The following is an 18,536-nucleotide window of genomic DNA, read 5'->3' as shown; positions in this document are numbered from 1 at the left end:
GACAAATACCCACATCCGACTTCCCACCCGCAGACACGGCCAATTGTGTCTGTAGGGGACGCCCGACCAAGCCGGAGGTAACACGGGGATTCGACCCCGGCGATCCCGTGTTGGTAGGCAACGGAGTAGACCGCTACGGTACCCGGACGCCCACATTATATAGGTGTCAACACAAGCAAACACACACGCTTCGCATCACAATTCGTATGTTTACACACACACACACACACACACCCAAACTCCTAAGTCCCTTTCACGTACACATTTGCAGAATAGATAAAATCTGCACTAAATAATAGATGCGGATCTGATGTATGTTGAGAATATTGTTCGGCTAAGGGGCCTGCTCGCGTGCCGTGAACTGGCACCGAGCTCTCTGGCTCTCTCTCTCTCTCACACACACACACGCGTGCACACAAACCGCACACGCCGCTTGTCGGAAAGCGCGACAGTGGCTGGTGCGCACAGAGGGAGGAAGTATGAATTATTTACCGGGAATATTATTCTAGAGGTCCGTTCCCGTTTGATTGTGATTCCCAAGGCAGGCAGCAGCACCAAAGGCAGACAGACGCACGAGCTGCCGTACGAAAACGTGTCCCGCTAATAACTGGGGTGGGGGTGGGGGGGGGGGATACACCTCGGCTATTATTTCTTTCCATTTGCAGCCTTGCGCACATTTGTAGCCGTCCTCACTTGGAAGTAAATAGTGAAAAATCCAGTTTGTCTCCGTCTCTCGTTTGAGTCCCCTCCCCCAACAGCAACAACAACAACAGCAACAGCTTTGCTTCTGCTCTCTAGTACCACACATTAGCCCAGACGCGAGAGAGCCGATCTCGGACCAGGCATGCAACACAAACAAACAAATAAACAAAAACACAAAAACACACAGACTGTGGTGGACTGTCTAACTCATTTTTCATTCAACAAGCCCCCCCCCCCCCACACACCTTTTTTTTTCATTTCTCTGTCAATAAGGCAGTTTGGTGCCTCTGAGGAAAAGCCTTCATTTTAATTAGACCTGACCTGAAAATCACTTAACTGCTCCTCTCCGCTTACGCGTAACCCACCCCCCACCCCAGACCCCCACCCCCTCCTCCAAGCCTTTGCTCTGCTCCTAACACAGGTCCATTAACACCCCTCCCTCGGCACCCACGGGCTTCAACAGGGGGCAGACACAGGCGGTGTCTTTAAGACGTTTTGAGGACACGCCACGGAACATTAAACTACTCTACCACTCCTCCCTCGGTCGGACTTCTTCACTTCGACCCCCCCCCCGACTCTTCCACGCCTCCTCCTCCTCCTCCTCAACATCATCATCATCTTCATCTCAACTTCCCCCTCTCTCGGCTTCCCCTTTGCTCGTTTCCAACGGCAGCTCCTCCACACCTCCGCTCAAAGTGTTAAAAGGTTACCTTGGAGCCGACATACGGGGAGGCCAGGCCGCCTTGGAAATGACAGCGCTTGCGTCAGTTCCACAGAGGCCTCCCAATAACCCCTCTAAGAGTAGACTAATTTGACACAAATCTCCCTGTCTTATACTGTATTTGACCCTCTGATCTCTCTGTGGCACCCCGGTGTCCCAAAGGCACATCGCCTGTCAGTTTAAAGGGTCAAACAAAGGTAAGGAAGGCGTAATTGCGAATCTTCTGCATTCTTTAGAGCGACCTCCTCAAAGCGTGCTGCATTGTCAAACCGGCGACGGAGGTGTGCATCAGCTAGCTAACGCCACAGAAACAACACGTGTCTCATGAGGTTGTGCGTGTTGAGGTTTACTTTGGATCGGTCTGAATAGTTTTGTTATCGCTAAAGCTCTGCATACTAGTGTGCCTAATTCTGACTCTGGTCTATCCGTTTTGGGGTTTTTTTTTTGGTCTATATAAATCCGCAATCTTTACTTATAACCACCCAAAATACACAAACTACCAGGTACGTTTTTTTTTAATTTATTTGGATCTTAAGATGTTTGAGCTGACCAGTATGATAAACGATGGAGAACGGAAAATTCGCTATCGTGTCTAATGCACAGCTTATGTGAATTTTCTTCGGCAATATCGAAGTATTCGTGCACATACGACGAGACTGCAAACGAAGAAAACGTCGTAGAATCCAAAAAGTGTGCACATTTGTGATGGTTTGTTATTTGGGAAAGTTTCTTAAAATCCAAGGCGGCGACCGATTCCCGCCGAGCGACTTTTAACACCCTTGCATGTGTGAATGTCTGCAACATCTGTGTGCGAGCATTTGAGTATGTGTTAATCTTGTCTAAACACCTTACTCTACTCTACCTGCTCAGACAAGGCCTCGGGTTAATTCTGGCTTTAGGCATTGCTGTTAATAACTGCTCATCAACCGCAGCCTGAACTCTTCAGAAACTCCAGCGGTCACCGCGATAACCTCAACGCACAACCAGGAGAATCGCATTATGTCGGGCGCTTGGTCCCGTAGGACGTTTTACACTTGTGTAACATTCGTGTTAAAAAACAAAAATAAAAAGTGGAATTATCACGAATATCATATTAATACACACCTTAATTTACCTGACAACCTGAGCTATACGTGCAAGCGAACAAGTATTTTTCCGCGTTCCTGAGGTGCTCAGGCATGAGTCAAACAGCAGTTAAGAAATTAGTCATCAGCTTGACTCCATGTGCAGTCAGGGTGACGTGTAGCTGCCTGACCTTGATGACAAAGAGCTAGCGCTGTCAATCACCTGTCATTCATCAGCTCCATCACAAATTAATACAGGGAGAGAGGTGGGGGGGGGGGGGTTGACACACTTTCTCAACTGAAGGAAGTGTGAATAGGGAACTAAAAAAGAAGACTAAAAGAAGTGTCCGAGCAAGAGCGCAGCGAAAATTTCGGTACTCGTCCGTAGCCTAAACTGTGATGAATGTGTGGAGGATGAGCGAGGTAGAGCTATAAGCTGGGAGTAGTGGGAAACCCATTGTGAGAGCGCCGCATGGCCCGGGGCAGAGGAGTCCTGTAGCTTGAGTAAATGAGGTGATTAGCAGGGCTGGTGTGGGCTGTCACACGTCAGACACAGGGCTGGGAATCCGATCGCTATCTCACCTGTCAATCAACAGCCCACCAAGACAGCTGACCAATGGATGACACGGCAAAGCTGAGAAAAACAGCACAAACACGCAGTAATATATGCACATGTAAAAACACGCATTTTTCTCCCACCCCATTATCGTGCAGAGGTTATAATAAGGTCACTGCGTGCCGCACAGTGCCGGCAAGGAGTTGTGTCATGGTTGTCGTTTGTATTTCCATTAGTGCTGATGCTGAATTCAGGACCACCCACAGAAAAACTACAATGAGGAGAACAAATGGATGCCATGCAACAGTGTGTATCTATATGTGTAATGCAACACTGGTGGTGACCAGCCAGATGTCGAGCAATACAAGTGTCTCCTGCGCTGACCACAACACGGTTTCAGACATTTTTGTTCTGTTTTCCGATTGAAAATTGCTAGTGCAGGATGTAAGAATAGTGCATGACCGTACCAACACCATTCCAGATGTTGCATCACTGGACGCGATGTGAATTTAAAACCAATCATTTTATACCCACGTAGAGTACTCCCACTGGTATGTTCTGGCCATTGAACACGATTATCAAACGGTGCCAAAATTCCAGAAATGAGCGCAATTTGGAACCATTCCATAGCAAACTGTGTGCTAATTCAAATGTCACTGGAATGGTTTCTTTCCGTGCTTAGATCTGTTCTACCTTGCTATGGAAAAGTACCAATTCAAACACATACGGGTTTAGGGCCTCTGCGAAAAATGGGCCGATGGAGCTGTCATGCACTCCTACCTTCACAGGATCCCCCAGCTAAGATAAAACAAGAACCGAGCAAAGCCAACTCAGAGAGCAGTGCCCAACGTATAAAGATGTATTATAATAATCAACCTGTGTTTTGACTGGTTCGATTTCTGACGAGAGATGCATTACTCTGTGGAAATTCCCAGGCTAGCAAGACCAGGGATCTTGACTGACATTTCATACTGCATCTTCTCTTATGTCAACACAGTAAGCCATTATTGAGCTCTGAAACACCTTCTCTCACTTTCTTCACTCACTCACTCACTCATTCTTTTTTTTTTTTTTTTATCGTTTGCTTTGGATACAATTACAATAGCATGATCCCATTCTACAGTTAGTGCCAATAAAACCTCTTCAAACAAGGGAGGCAGACAAAGCATGGCCCCGACAATGTGCTGCCTGGATATACGTCAAAGTAAGCGCAGAGCCGCCGGAGATGCTACCAGGCTCGGCCCCCTGCCCGCCGGCCGCAGAGGCCTAATTAAAAGACCGTTGAGGGTAACCACCTTGACTTTTATGAACCCTATAAATTCACGGTGGATAGGCCTGTTCAGGGGGTCGGCAAAAGGAGGAGAGAAAGGGATAGAGGAGGATGGTGAGGTGCTGGCAGAAAATGCTGTGAGGGGTGGGGGCTGTTGACCGCGGGGTGCATGGCAGGTTTTTTGGGGGGGGGTGATTGGGTGGAGGGGCATTCTTTCCCTCCCAGTCACCTTCTGCCAAAGACAATAGGGCCTGCTAAGAGGCCGAGGAGCAGTGTGTGATAAGGTAATGATAATGTAATGAGGACCAATCATGAGGCAGAGTGAAGAGGAAGGCCCCTTAATGTGTCTCTGGAGCGGTACTCCAGTGACAGATTGATCGCTTCGAGTGAGAGTGACGCCTCCATGACAAGAGGAGAGACAGCAAGGCCGAGAAACCAGAAATTAAAATGAAAATACAAATGAAAAGCCAATAAATTCAAACGCAGCGTATATATCCTGTTATACCCGCCATGGCTCAACTGGAACCCAGCCCAGCACAACGTAAAAAAGGGATTTTTTTTTTTGCCCCCCGCTGCATATTCACATGCATAGACGGGCATTTCTCTTGCTCCGCTGCCTTCTGAAGTTATACTAAGGGTGGGCGAGACAGCAACAGTGTACAATCGATAGTTTCACCTTTCACACCGCCACCCGATCAAAGACAAAAGCAAACACGGCCCGGCAGAGCGGGGCTAATGTGAGAGACTGCTCATAATCATCAACGCTTCCTACGGGCGCCGCTGTGAACGGCAGAGGCGACAAACCTGACGGCTTCGTGAATAAATCATTTGTTTAACGTTCAAACACAGCGCTCGTTTAACGTTAATGGTTGCATGACGGTCAGGCGGAGAAATTTATTTTTTACATCGTTGATACAATAAAGGGAGTTTACAAGTAAACAAAAACATTTCAAAAAGGACTGAATCCAGTACTGGAAATTCAGTAACCATTAAAGGTACAATCAGTAACTTTTTTTTTTTCTAGTGACCGCTATTAGGAAACAGTAGAAGTCGCAAAAATGTGTGGAGGAGAGGTGCTGGGTATATTGGGAGAAGGATGCTGAAGATGGAGCTGCCAGGGAAGAGGAGAAGAGGAAGGCCAAAGAGAATAATTGATTAAAAAAAGAAAAGTTGTAAAAAAAAAGTAGTAAAAAAAATAAGTAAAAAGGTAAAGTGGTAAAGTATTAGTAGCAGAAAGTATTAGTAGTAGTAGTAGTAGTAATAGAAAGTAGTAGCAGAAGTCGCAAAAACATCAGTAAAGAGTCTTTGAGAGATGGTGGCCCAAAAGTGACACAACTAATGCTAATAAGATCGCACAATTTCACACGCTATTTTCACAGAGCCCTCTTACAAATGTCAAGTGAAGAGGTGGTAAAAAAACTACAGTATTCATAGGCTATGCCACATGGCAATATATTTACTGATACTGCTGCTTACCTGTCCAACAGTAGCATGTTAGTTCAGCACCGGGTTTTACTTTGGATTTTGAGATACTTTAATGATCCCCATAGGGAAATTCTGCTCTGCATTTAACCCATCCTAGCTGTGTAGCTAGGAGCAGAGGGCAGCCACCGTGCCGCACCCGGGGACCGACTCCAGTTCGTCTTGCCATGCCTTGCTCAGGGGAACAGCCAGGAGTAGTAACCCTAACATGCATGTCTTTTTGATGGTGGGGGAAATCGCAGCACCCGGAGAAAACCCACCGCAGATACGGGGACAACATGCAAACTCCACACAGAGGACAACCTGGGATGACCTCTCAAGGTTGGACAACCCCAGGGTTCGAACCCAGGACCTTCTTGCTTCTTTCATGTCTTTACAGTCACAAATATTTCACCCCTCTTAAAAGCAATAATTAAATTCATCCTATTTTTGGAGCGGCATTAATGAAGTATTTTTTCTGAACAGATGACGAGACTTTGGATCATTTTGAGTTGTGTTGCAAAGTTGGCCCGTCTATATCGGAAAGTTGGAAAGCGCTGTGAGGTGGATGAGAAGCGTAGTTTTGTGGAAGAACATGAACTCTAAAGGCCGGGGCGCCCTCGAGTGGCTTGTTTACCGTAATGAAACGCAGGTTTTGAAAGGCAGGAATCTCATCACCTGGCAGAGCTATCGTTCTGCGATTGGAACAGATCGACAAATCATTCTGACCCCCCATTTGCCGGGTCGTTTTTTTGCAATGATATATTCAAATTTTACTGATAGGATAGAACCTTTAACAATCGTTTAACTACCACTTGTTTACTAGTAAGGTAGGCTGAGTAATGACAGCGCCGTACCTCAATGGTGAACTGTTTTCTCTTGAGTTTGAAGGCCAGGTCTTTGTGGTCGGGGAGCTCGCTCACGAGACAGTTCAGGCGGGGCAACTGGCGCACATGTAGCAGGCCTGAGACGGAAGGAGGAGAAGAAGTTAAAAAGGAAGACAAAAACAGGGCAAACAGACTGAGGCATAAACCACTGCCGCACAGCATCCCTTCCCCTTCTGCAGCAGTCCAGTTGAGTGTTGCTGTGCCACACATGACCAACTGAGACCACCACTCATGCCTTTAAAATCTCTGTTAAATAGCGCGGTTAACAGAAAAGAAGAACCCCCCCCATCAACAAACACGTATTTTTCTTTCCTGCTCGCTCTTGTGCCCTCCATCTTTCCTTTCCATTCGCAGGTAGAGCAAGATGCAGCATCTGCACAGCTCAGATGTTACTGATCTGTTGTAACAGAGATGACAGTTCACCTGGAAAGTTGAAGTTTCAAGTTTAAAGATCACTTCATCGGGGCTGGTTCTTTGTAAACACATGCTTGTTCTTTAACGTATTTCCTTGCTGCAATTTAACATCATTTTTAGTAGTACATTTAGTTGCAGTTACCCATTCTTAAAGTCTGCCAGAAATAACTTATTTATTGCTAATATTATCTATCTATCTATCTGTCTGTCTGTCTGTCCGTCCGTCCGTCCGTCCATCCATCATCTATCTATCTATCTATCTATCTATCTATCTATCTATCTATCTATCTATCTATCTATCTATCTATCTATCTATCTATCTATCTATCTATCTATCTATCTATCTATCTATCTATCTATCTATCTATCTATCTATCTACTATCCATCTATGTATCTATCTATGGCATGTCTTTCCATCTATCTATCCATCTATGGCATCTTCCATCAATCTATCTATCTATCTATCTATCTATCTATCTATCTATCTATCTATCTATCTATCTATCTATCTATCTATCTATCTATCTATCTATCTATCCATCCATCCATCCATCCATCCATCCATCCATCCATCCATCCATCCATCCATCTATCCATCTATCTATCTATCTATCTATCTATCTATCTATCTATCTATCTATCTATCTATCTATCTATCTATCCACTTAGTTCTTTCAAAGCAAACTTGAAAGTTCTCAGTCACTTTTTCCCAGCCCGTAATGGCTGAGTATGGTGTGTACAGCGCGTGTGCGCGCGTGCGTGTGTGTATGTGTGTGAGTGGGGTTATTATGAAGGATGTTTGTAAATGACCTCCCCTCACTGTATTTAGAGCGGTCACAGTGTGGGCAGGACACATTCAAATACAGAGGAGTCTATGTGGGCTACAGCCAGATACAAAGACAGAAAAGGAGGCCAAGTTATTCTCTCGTCTTCCTTCCTTTTCTTCCACCATAAAGTGATATTTTCACAGAACTTGAAGAGTACTGTAGAAATGGAGTGGGATAAAAAGCAGCGTGAAAGAGCAAGAGAGACAGAGAGGGAGAGAGAGAGAGACAGAGAGAGGAAGGGAGAGAGACAGAGCGAGAGAGAGAGAGCGAGAGAGAGAGAGACAGAGAGGGAGACAGACAGACAGACAGACAGACAGACAGAGAAAGTGGGGGATGGTGGGTTCTCTCCTCTTTGCACTCGGGTGATTTCCCCTCGCCTGATCTGCAGTGACAGGCTTCCCAGCATGCTTTGAGCAGCCCTGAACTGCTGCCGCAAACGCACCCACACATGCACGCACGCACACACAACACTCGCACCAGATGCGTTTGCACTCACGAACACACATCAAAACAATCACACACACAAATGTATTTCATAATCTAACCAGATTTTCTCTAGCTGGTTAAACAGAGGGCAAATCTATTCTCCTATCAGATTCAGAAACCTGAATTTGTGAGAATTATCCTACTAACACAAAGTGATAAAGTAAAATAATGTGGTGTGATACTAATGTGTTGAAGTGGCCTCGCACACCTCCTGAATTTGAACATGTGATCACTATAGGATGTGTTACCGTGTAAATAAAACATGCTGTTGGATGAAACCAAAAGCTGCCATTGAATGTTTTCACTCCTCATCCCTTCATCTGTCACAACTATGGCTGTCTAATCTGAGGAGAGGAGGGGAGGGGGGGGAATGGGTGAGTCTGGTGGGGAGGGTAGGCGAGAGAGGAAAAGAGCAAGAGCGCGAGGGAAGAGTTCGAGAGGCAAGACTAAAAATACCACACTCGCTTAAACTGACCTTTATGTGCGGAGAAGAGTGTGATAGAGTGATGGAAAAGAAGGATGGAGCGTGGAGGCGGGGGGGACGTGGGGGGGGGGGGGTGGCAGGGGAGTGAAACTCAGCAGCATACCCGTTTTCTCCCCGTCTCATCTTCATCCCATTCACAGCCATCCTCTTCCTCGACCCAAAGTCTCCTCCGTTTATTAGTGGAGCACACCAGGCACGCTGAAGACAGCGAGCGAGTGATAGAGGGATGGAGGCAGTGGAGGAGGTGGAGAGAATGATGGTGAGAATATCGATTCCCCAGTGTTGGTCTGCTCCGCTCCAGGCCCCAGGGGTATGGGACTGGGGGGGGTGGGGGTGTGGGGTGGGTGGGGGGACAGGGAGAGAGGCTCTGCTGGGGAGGGCTGCGAGGGAGGGGAGGGGGGGAATCGGGGGGGGGGGGGTGCTGCGGCGTGGCAGCTGAATTCCCCCCGGCCTGTCTACTGAGGAGCACGTCTGATTGAGCAGCAGCACACTAACACGCACTGACAGCCCGGCCTGCAAGGGGGCTGCCCTGCCTCCATCCACAGCCCAGCCTCGGCCTTAATGCACTGCCTGTGTGTGTGTGTGTGTGTGTGTGTGTGTGTGTGTGTGTGTGTGTGTGCGGGCGGGCGGGCATGTTTGATGGAGGGGAGACAGAAAGATACAGGAGTGGGTATTCTTACCATGGTAATCTTTGTAGAGCGGGTTGGTCTCTCTCTCCGAGCCCCTGAATGATTCCAGAGCGATGGCATTGTCACATAGCCTGGTTATGCTGCCCATTAGAGCTCTGTTCTGTAGAAACGAGAGAGAGAGGGAGTGAGTCGTGGGGGGTGAGCGGCAGAGAGACAGAGAGACAGGGAGAGAGAGAGAGAGCGAGAGGAGAGAGAGCGAGAGAAAGTGTACACAAGCAGGTAATTAAAAGCCTCCTGACGGGCCATCAGTGCTGCAATTAAATTAGGTCATCATTACCCACCGCCAGGTCATTTTTGCCCACTGCCTGGGTGAGGGCAACAGGGCACAGAGAGCAGAGCGCACTGACATGACACAGAGGTGGGGAGGGGAGGGGGGGTGGGGGCTACAGAGGCGATGTCGTGGCAGGTAAACAGACACCTTGGCATGGGAAAAGGTGAGTAAGCCTTTGCAACCATCGCACGTTATTTTACTTCATCAAACGGCGAACATGCGCCACACGCTCCCACCAAAACACAGCAAGGGAGCAGGGAGAGGGAAAAATGGGAGAGAAAGAAAAGAGGCCTGGGGAGGACAGCTCCCCCTACTGGGGAAGGCCGACAATTTGAAAACAGAGAAAGCTGAAGACTGAATACAGTAAGCAGGGAGAATTCAGGGGGAAAATTTAAATGTGGGTGGAGGCAGAGAGAGAGAGAAAGAGAGAGAGAGAGAGAGAGAGAGAGAGAGAGAGAGAGAGAGAGAGAGAGAGAGAGAGAGAGAGAGAGAGAGAGAGAGAGAGAGAGAGAGAGAGAGAGAGAGAGAGAGAGAGAGAGGGAGAGAGAGAGAGAGAGGATGAAGGGACAGGAGAAAAAGAGATAGAGGGACACTGGGATGGAGGGAGAGAGGGAGTCGTGCATTATTCATCCGCTCTGCCTCCTGAATCATTCACATCCTCCTCTCTGTGTTGGCTGCCACTGCCTAATGCAGTTTTCATGCCTTCATGTCTTTCCCCCCCTTTCTTCTTCCTTTTCATTTTTGTCCTACTTTTAAAGTATGCATATTCCTCCCGTCAAGACTGCCAGCACCAACAGGGTATCTGAGGGCAGTCACACGGGGCAATTAAACGACATGTTAAGAGTTTGGCTACACAATATTATTCAGGCCAAGTATTAGAGGTGAAGTATTGCCAGTAGTGTCTCTGTGATTGTCCTGTTTGTCTGACCAGGCCACGATGCTTCTCACGTGCCTATATCGAATAGTAAAAGCATTGGAAAAACCCTATTTGGACCCTATTTGGCATGCACTCAGAAGTTCGGAAGGGGGAGAAGTGTGCATACAGACTTGTTAGGCAAAAGGGTAGCTGGAGGTCAGTTGTACATGTGCACACCTCACAGTGTCTCGAGTTTTAGGACATGATCAGGGAAAAAGTCACCTCATCATCTTTTTTTTTTCCCTTTTCCATGTGTCATCCATAATTCATAAAGGCCTCCAACAAGAGGCACTTCAGTTCAACCGCTAGCTTATTATGAAGGACTATGTGGGCTCAATGAGCTCAGATTCCATCAGTGTAAATCCCCTGAACGCTCCGTACCTCAGCTGACCGCCGCTGACTGACGGGGGCGAAGGGGAGGGCCCGGCTTTCATCTTGGCCAGTAAAAACGGAGACGCCGGGGGAAAGCCCGGCCTTCTCCGCTAACCCCGAGCTGACGCGCCGCAGTGTGTTTGTGCCACAGTTGTTTGGCACAACGGTTTTATTTGTTTTATTTGTGTACCCGAGGGCATGTTTGTTTGATTACGAGGTGTTTGATTATGTGCGTGTGTGTGTGTGTGTGTGGTCAAAGATCGGGTGGCAAACATGGTACCCTCCAAATGAACAGTCCCAGAATCAACACTCTGAAAGGGAAGGGCGAGGCGGGTTGGGGGGGTGGGGTGGTTCCATGTCCCAAATTTGTGATATCATTAGTGAACGGAGACAAAGAGTTATACGGTGAAAAATAAAATTAAATGATATGATAGTTCAAGTTATGAACATCTCAAGTCACGGTAGCATTTTGTGGTTCAGAAAACGTGAAAATATATTTTTTTAAATGCAGAATATCAAAGTTATACAGCTTCTAGACAACATTAGCAAAGGACGCTATGCGGCCACCTCCAACCATAGTCTAATCACTGTGTGATTCAAAAACATAACAAAAAGATGTTTCATTTCCAACAAATGGGAATCAAACTATGATATCAAAGGAAGCAGTGGCAAATGTGGGAAAAAAAGAAGAAATCATATTGATTTAGGATCTGTATCCTATATTAATATCATGCACTATTTTTAATCTGTAAATTATATTAGATAAAGAACTAGAGCACTTTATAATTAATTCAAAACGTATGGCACATTTGTTATGATAATGCCATTAAATCAGTTCTATTTGGGATGTCTTGACCTCTGCTATCCAGACCTTTTGCTAACATGCTAATGGTCTAAGTTACAGAAAAAACGGGGGAGGGGGATTACTAAACTCGTTTAAATAATACAGCAGTTTGGTCAGGAGCATGCTACCATGCTAATCTATGTCTCGTATCAATGTGAGCACAGAGAAATTGAAATGGATTACCGGCAAGAAAGGTAGAGAAGAGTAGAGGCAATTTTTTAAAGTAGAGCCCAATGAAATCCATTTTATTTTTTTCTCAAATTCCGTTTTGTTTTTTTCCCCCATTTTTTGGTTTTCTTGGTTTTATTTTCTTTGAATCTGCATCATTGTCTTTTCACCCATTTTTATTGAAGAACGTTTGTGTAATCAACTACAAAGATATGAAAGTTTGTGTGATCAACTACAAAAATAAAATAACAAAAAACAAAATGGCAATTTGAGTTCATTTTAATCAAATTCATTCATTTCAATCAAAGAGATCTGCAGTACAAATAAAAGTGCATGAATCAAAGTGTCTTTTCGTGTAAAGTTGACGGCGTGTTAGCAAAACATTCGTTGTTCCAATTCATAAAAGTCATCTGGATACTGCTCCGTCCCAAATTTAGCTTTTAATGGCGTGTTTCTTCATTTTTTAATGTGGTCTTCTGTGATGCTGTTTGGTGGTCGTGTTTTTTCCTCTATCTCACACAACACACCCGAGTACGTTTACTGACGTGTGCACGATGTGACGTGCACACTCACATGCGCGACACGTAAGCATGACAGGGTTTTTGCGGGCAGATGATCTAAGGACAACTTCAAATTCGCTATATGTTCCCAATTTTTGCAATAATCTCCTCCCAAATCTTTAATTTCCATGCACTTCCATGTTTATCTCTGAAATCCGTTTCTCATGTCTCCCTTCCGTGATTCCGTCTGGGTTTTTTTTCTTCGCATCGCGGAAGTCATCGGGCCCTATTAATGAGCGCTTTCTTGCAGGCTTATCACAGAGGGTTGCCCTAAAACTCCTTTGCTGTGGACTCTGGGTAGGCTAAAACCCTCAGCTGGCAGTCATCAAGTCCAAATATTTGCATGTAGAGTTTCAGGACACCACTTAAGCAGCAGGTGAGGTGCACGCTGATGCATTTTAGGAGGACTGTGGCGTTCTGTGTGTTTGAGTGTGCGTCTTGTGTGTTTACTTATGGGAGTAGGCGTGGCAGCAAAGCAGTATGATGGAGAAGGACCGGGCTAGGACAAGCCTAATTAATGTTTCAGATGGACTGTGGCACTGGGGTGCTGTGGGGAGGCTTTCAGTGAGTTACTCGGCTTCCCAAGCTGCTCAATAATAGATAGAGTCCGGCGCAGTATCGGCCAGCTAGCCCACCGCTACCGGGCTAGACAGACTTCCATAGGCCAGACTAACTAAGCTAATTATCTAAGCTTAAACACTGACGGAAATGTCCGTTCATGAAATACTTGACACACCGGGGTCATTAACTAACGGCGGTGCAAGGGTATGCATGGCGACATGCACATACCCTTGACATCAGCTGGTAAATTACGCGATTTTTCACGACGACGTCAAGTTGGTTTTCCTGTGTTTAAGCAATAATACGGGTCCCTTTGTAGATACCCCGAGGCCTTTCATTACCGCCATGTTGGCATGATCACCCAACACCTGATTCAGTCCAAACTCCTTTCCTCTATCCACTCAAGCACTTTCTCCCCGGGGTGGTGAAGGGGGAAGGGACAGATTAAAAGGCTTTGGGTACCAGGCCAGAAAGGGACAGTGGGAATGCTCCTGCCACAGCTGACATCTGCTACTTAGCCACTCTACCTTTTTTTTTTTTTTTTCTTTTTTTTTTTGAGTAGGCCGAGTTTGGTGTACACTAAAGATAAGGACTTGGGGGCCAGAAAATACACCATTAACCAAACGGTCTGAAAGCTATGCATCGAACCTTATATTTGTATAAGGAGATCTGAGTAGGTGCGGCTTAATGAAGAGATAGCGTGTTTAAACTGCGGTAGAGACAGGACAACTCAAAAAAAAAAGGTCTCAGATGGCTGTTCTGGTGAGAGTGTTTCTATGGTTGACCGTCTGGGGGAGGGTCACGCTTTGCCATATGCTTCAGCAGATGACTCCACCTTCACACTGAGAAGCCAGACTGGACAGAGACATACGCACATGCACATGGACATAGAGACACAAAGAGGGATAGCGAGGAGTTAAAAGAGAGGGGGGGGGGGGAATACACAGCACACTCTTCTTGGGAACAAGTGCACGTAATTAAAATCCCAAACAAACAAATATAGATTAAAAGGCCACCGAGCGAAGTGTGCACTCAACCGGGGCCATTACGAGACGGTTGCTTGGAGGAAGAAACCTCTTGCAGGCCTGAGTCATACCAGGGTGGTACCGAGCAAGAAGGTCAAGAGGAGGCCCCGCCATAAATGAGACAAACTTCATGCTCGATTATGGATGACACAAAGCAAATCTTCTATTCTGGGGGCACGTGTGTGTGTGTGTGTGTGTGTGTGTGTGTGTGTGTGTGTCGCACCGGCACGTCTGCCGCGTCAGCTCCCTCTTACCTGGATGAGATGCGAAGGCACGGTAACTACGGCAACCGAGAGCGACGACCTCAGCAAGGCACGCAGCCCGTAGAGAAAGGTGGTGAGGGCGTGGCTGTGCCTGGGGTTGTCATGGCAACACAGGTCGTCGCCCCACAGGGAGCAGCCCAGCGAGCGAAGCCCGATTCGCAGGACGTTTCGTGACTTTGACTGGACGAGAGAAGAGAGGAGGGCAAAGAGAGCGGGTCAAGACCATATCAAACAAACGTGGAAATGCAAGGTCACACACAGCCGTGTCGTTCTCTACAACCAGCTAAGTTTTATACTCGGATGGGAAGTTTACTTATTACCAAATAGTAGTTAAAGGCACCCAATCTATTTGTGCTTTATTAGATTGCTACTCCTGCATTATTTCTGAAAGGTGCCATTGTTTGGGGCAGAATTACCAATCTCTGGGAGAGAGAGACTGGATAGTCTGCTCAACAGCACAAACGATCGGAACACGGTGCCCAAACGTGATTGGACACAACGGCCCAATCACCGAGGCCATCTGACACAGGCACAATGGACCTGTCAGACAGGCTTCCAATATGGCCGCCACCCAGAAAACCCCAGCACATTCTTGGCACCGCAGCGAAACTCTGCAGCCAAGGGGGCCTGGGTAAGGGTGGAGCGCCTTCCCTTCAACACCACCGCCACCAACGCGAGAGATCAATGGTAACCTACTCTCACGGAAAAAAAAAAGAAAAAAGAAGAAAAAAAAAAGACACAAAAGTATGGCTACGGCCGAACAGTTGTGGAGACATATATCACTGAAACCGAGGGACGGGAGGAGCCTCTCCACGCTGTGAGAGGTTTTTAACCTTTACGACAATTGTCTTTGATCAAGGGCTTCTTCAGGATACGTCCTGATTACTGAGGTGAGAGCCAAGAGTGATTAACAAAGCTCTGGCCTAAATTCTGTCGCCTACCCCCTCCCCCGCCCGATCTCCCTCTCCCACCTCACCCCCCCCCTCCCAGCACCACCACCACCACCACCACTGCCCCCATATTATCTTGACCCTCACCAGCCCTCCTCCACCTTACTCTCCCATCTCCCCGTTTCTCTCACTCCAGAATGACCTAAGCTTTGTTTGGGTCTGGATCAGAATCAGGGGCATCTAAGAAAAACAAACCCCATTGTTTTCCGGAGTTTCCGCTGTTGGTTCACGGTTTTCCCTGGGAGGGCGCAAACTTTACTTTGCACTCTTCCTTCAGCGTTTGCACTTTTTAAAAACATTTTCTTCCCACTCTCCCTCATCTCTTTACCTTATGCGTGTGTGTGTGTGTGTGTGTGTGTGTGTGTGTGTGTGTGTGTGTGTGTGGTGGGTTTGTGTGTGTGTGTGTGTGTGTTTTGACGGCTGTCATTTTTAGATGTAACCCCTCTTTGTCTAGCAGGCTTTGCCCACACAGCTCTTGGGGGCCCTAGAATTAGAAATCTATTTCTTTTTTTGGCGCCCAGCATGGGGGGAAACTGTGGCAACATGGCTGTTGCCGTGACAACATCAGGAGGAGAGGCCAAACTCAACTCCTATAGTTTTAGCCTATAGAAGAAACCAGGGAACGGTGCCAGTAGAAATCTAGTAGCCAAGGACTGGGAGCCAGACATATAGGCCATCATACCCAGCCTGGGACCGCGACCTGATCACCGGCTAGCCACGGCGGAGGTTCAAATCCCTGCTGCTGCTCGGGTTCGGCTCGACTCGGAGGCTTCCGGGCAAATACGCAGATCGGAAGACAATTCTCACTTCTATATGTAATGTACGTCCTGTTAATTACCCACACACAACATTACAAACACAAACAAACACGCACACACGCACACACACACACACACACACACACACACACACACACACACACACACACACACACACACACACACTATCACCCATACTGAGCATTCTTGTGCCAGCGCCCATGTCGCTCTGTGCCTGTCTGCATTCCTGGACTGTGCCAAAAAGCACGTCAGGCGGTCACAGTGCTTTGATGATGTCAGCAGTTAATCTGGTGCGTGAGTGACAGCACTCGGGGAGGGAGGCAGGGCAGCGGGGCTAAATCCTGTGTGTGAGTGACAGGGGTAGAGGTGGCTCCAGGTGACGAGCAGAGGGGTCAGTAAATGTAGGTGAGCAGCAGACGCACAAACACACGCTCACGCGCTATATACACACATAACGCGGCGCGCTAACAGGCGCACACTTGGCCCGGTGGAAAACATAGAGATGCGGTGAGAGAGACAGACAGACGGGGCCGTGTGTATTTCTGGCATTCTGTGCAGGATTGATGATTATTAAAAAGATGTATGTCAGATGTGAGACACACACAGCTGGGACCCACAGGTGAGGCCAACCCAGGCAGGTGAGAAACTGGGGAGAGGGATGGTGGTTAAATGTCACAGTGGAGTCGAGAGCTTTTAGCGATGGAGCGTTAGCGCCCTTCTTTTTAAAAAGGCTCATTTTAACATCTTGCGGTGAACACGTGCTGCCTTCTTCGGGGAGATTTGGCGAGATTTTCCACAGTCAGTAAGTGCAGGCATGCTGTATGGCAAAAAGATGTGTTGCTATTTCAAAAGTGAATAAAAATATATTTTAAGGGCGTCTGGGTAGCGTAGCGGCCTATTCTGTCGTCTACCAACATGGGGATCGGCGGTTCAAATTCCCGTGTTACCTCCGGCTTGGTCGGGCGTCCCTACAGACACAACTGGCCGCGTCTGCAGGTGGGAAGCCAGATGTGGGTGTGTGTCCTGGTCGCTGCACTAGCACCTCCTCTGGTCGGTCGGGGAGCCTGTTCAGGGGGGAGGGGGAACTGGGGGGAATAGCGTCATCCTCCCACGTGCTACGTGCCCCTAGTGAAACTCCTCACTGTCAGGTGAGAAGAAGCGGCTGGTGATGCCACATGTATCGGAGGGGGCATGTGGTAGTCTGCAGCCCTCCCCGGATCAGCAGAGGGGGTGGAGCAGCGACTGGGACAGCTTGGAAGAGTGGGGTAATTGGAAGAGTAGGGTAACTGCAGCATCCCCAAGTACAATTGGGGAGAAAAAGGGTGACATTTTTTTTTTTTGGAGGATTTCAGTAGACGTTTGGTTACAGGGGAAAAACACCTTGGGAAAAGAAATCTTTACATATTGTAAAAAACACACATCTAAACTTCGACCCTGTAAGCGCTCTTAGAGACTCTTACCGGCGTTGGTGCTCCATCGAATCCCTCCCTGTGTATGACCTCTTGAAGCGACTTGAGTAATGCAGCGTAGGACTCAAGCATAGGGCTGGGAAAAGGGAGAGTAAAGGAAGGAGGAGGGGGGAGGAGCAGAAAAAAAATGGAATAGATTACTTGATGGTCATTCAAGACACTTATGTTATAACTGAAACAGCCTTGGTAAAACCGGGCCAGGCCTAACACCGCAGAAACCTAATCCGCAGCGACTGCGGCATGTTCCTCCTGACTGTGCTGTCCTTCAGCAGTTCGAGCAGACAGATGATCCATACCAAGAGATCCAGTTAATTTATTTGGCTGATTAGATTACATGGCCGGTCCCCCATGAGCTCCCTGAGGATCTGATCGTGCCGAGACAGACAGACAGACAGATAAGACACACAGACACGAACAATAGCTGATAACTGAGAGCAGAATTAATGGGTTGGCGTCTGAAACGAGCAGGTAACGGCATCTTGGTGTTTAATCGGGGGTAAGATGGGCATCACTGATGAAGGACAAAAAAAAGTACCATCCCACCAAAAGCTATAGATAGCCTACAGCTGAGCCAGCTGTGTGTCTATAGCATGGCCAACAGGAATGTTAACCCCACCTTTTTACACAGGGCCCTTCACTTAAGAACACCCCGCCATTGTAATAAACACTCTGTACTGAGTCACAGTGGGCTGCTATGTCAGTTGTCAATGCGACCTGCAGGCTACAAAGGCTGATACACATGGATTGGTCACACGCCAACTGCCCTGCATAAAGAACAGCAATACACACTTCATGT

The 18,536-nt window shown here is 47.4% G+C and overlaps 1 protein-coding gene across 1 annotated transcript in view; it reads right to left on the bottom strand.

Moving 5' to 3' along the window:
- elp4 (elongator acetyltransferase complex subunit 4) overlaps nt 1-18,536 on the bottom strand; it is a 74,282-nt gene that overhangs the window by 36,570 nt on the left and 19,176 nt on the right. Inside the window, exons 6-9 of the mRNA XM_056278954.1 lie at nt 17,732-17,816; nt 14,534-14,722; nt 9,554-9,662; nt 6,632-6,738 (exon numbers count right to left, since the gene is read on the bottom strand). Coding sequence (XP_056134929.1) covers nt 6,632-6,738; nt 9,554-9,662; nt 14,534-14,722; nt 17,732-17,816 — 490 coding nt within the window. The remainder of the gene's footprint in view (nt 1-6,631; nt 6,739-9,553; nt 9,663-14,533; nt 14,723-17,731; nt 17,817-18,536) is intronic.

This window comes from Lampris incognitus, chromosome 4 (assembly GCF_029633865.1).
Source record: "Lampris incognitus isolate fLamInc1 chromosome 4, fLamInc1.hap2, whole genome shotgun sequence".
Classification (NCBI taxonomy): Eukaryota; Metazoa; Chordata; class Actinopteri; order Lampriformes; family Lampridae; genus Lampris; species Lampris incognitus.
The sequence above is the reverse complement of the archived record's forward strand: the minus strand, read 5'-3'. Positions and strand labels throughout refer to the sequence as shown.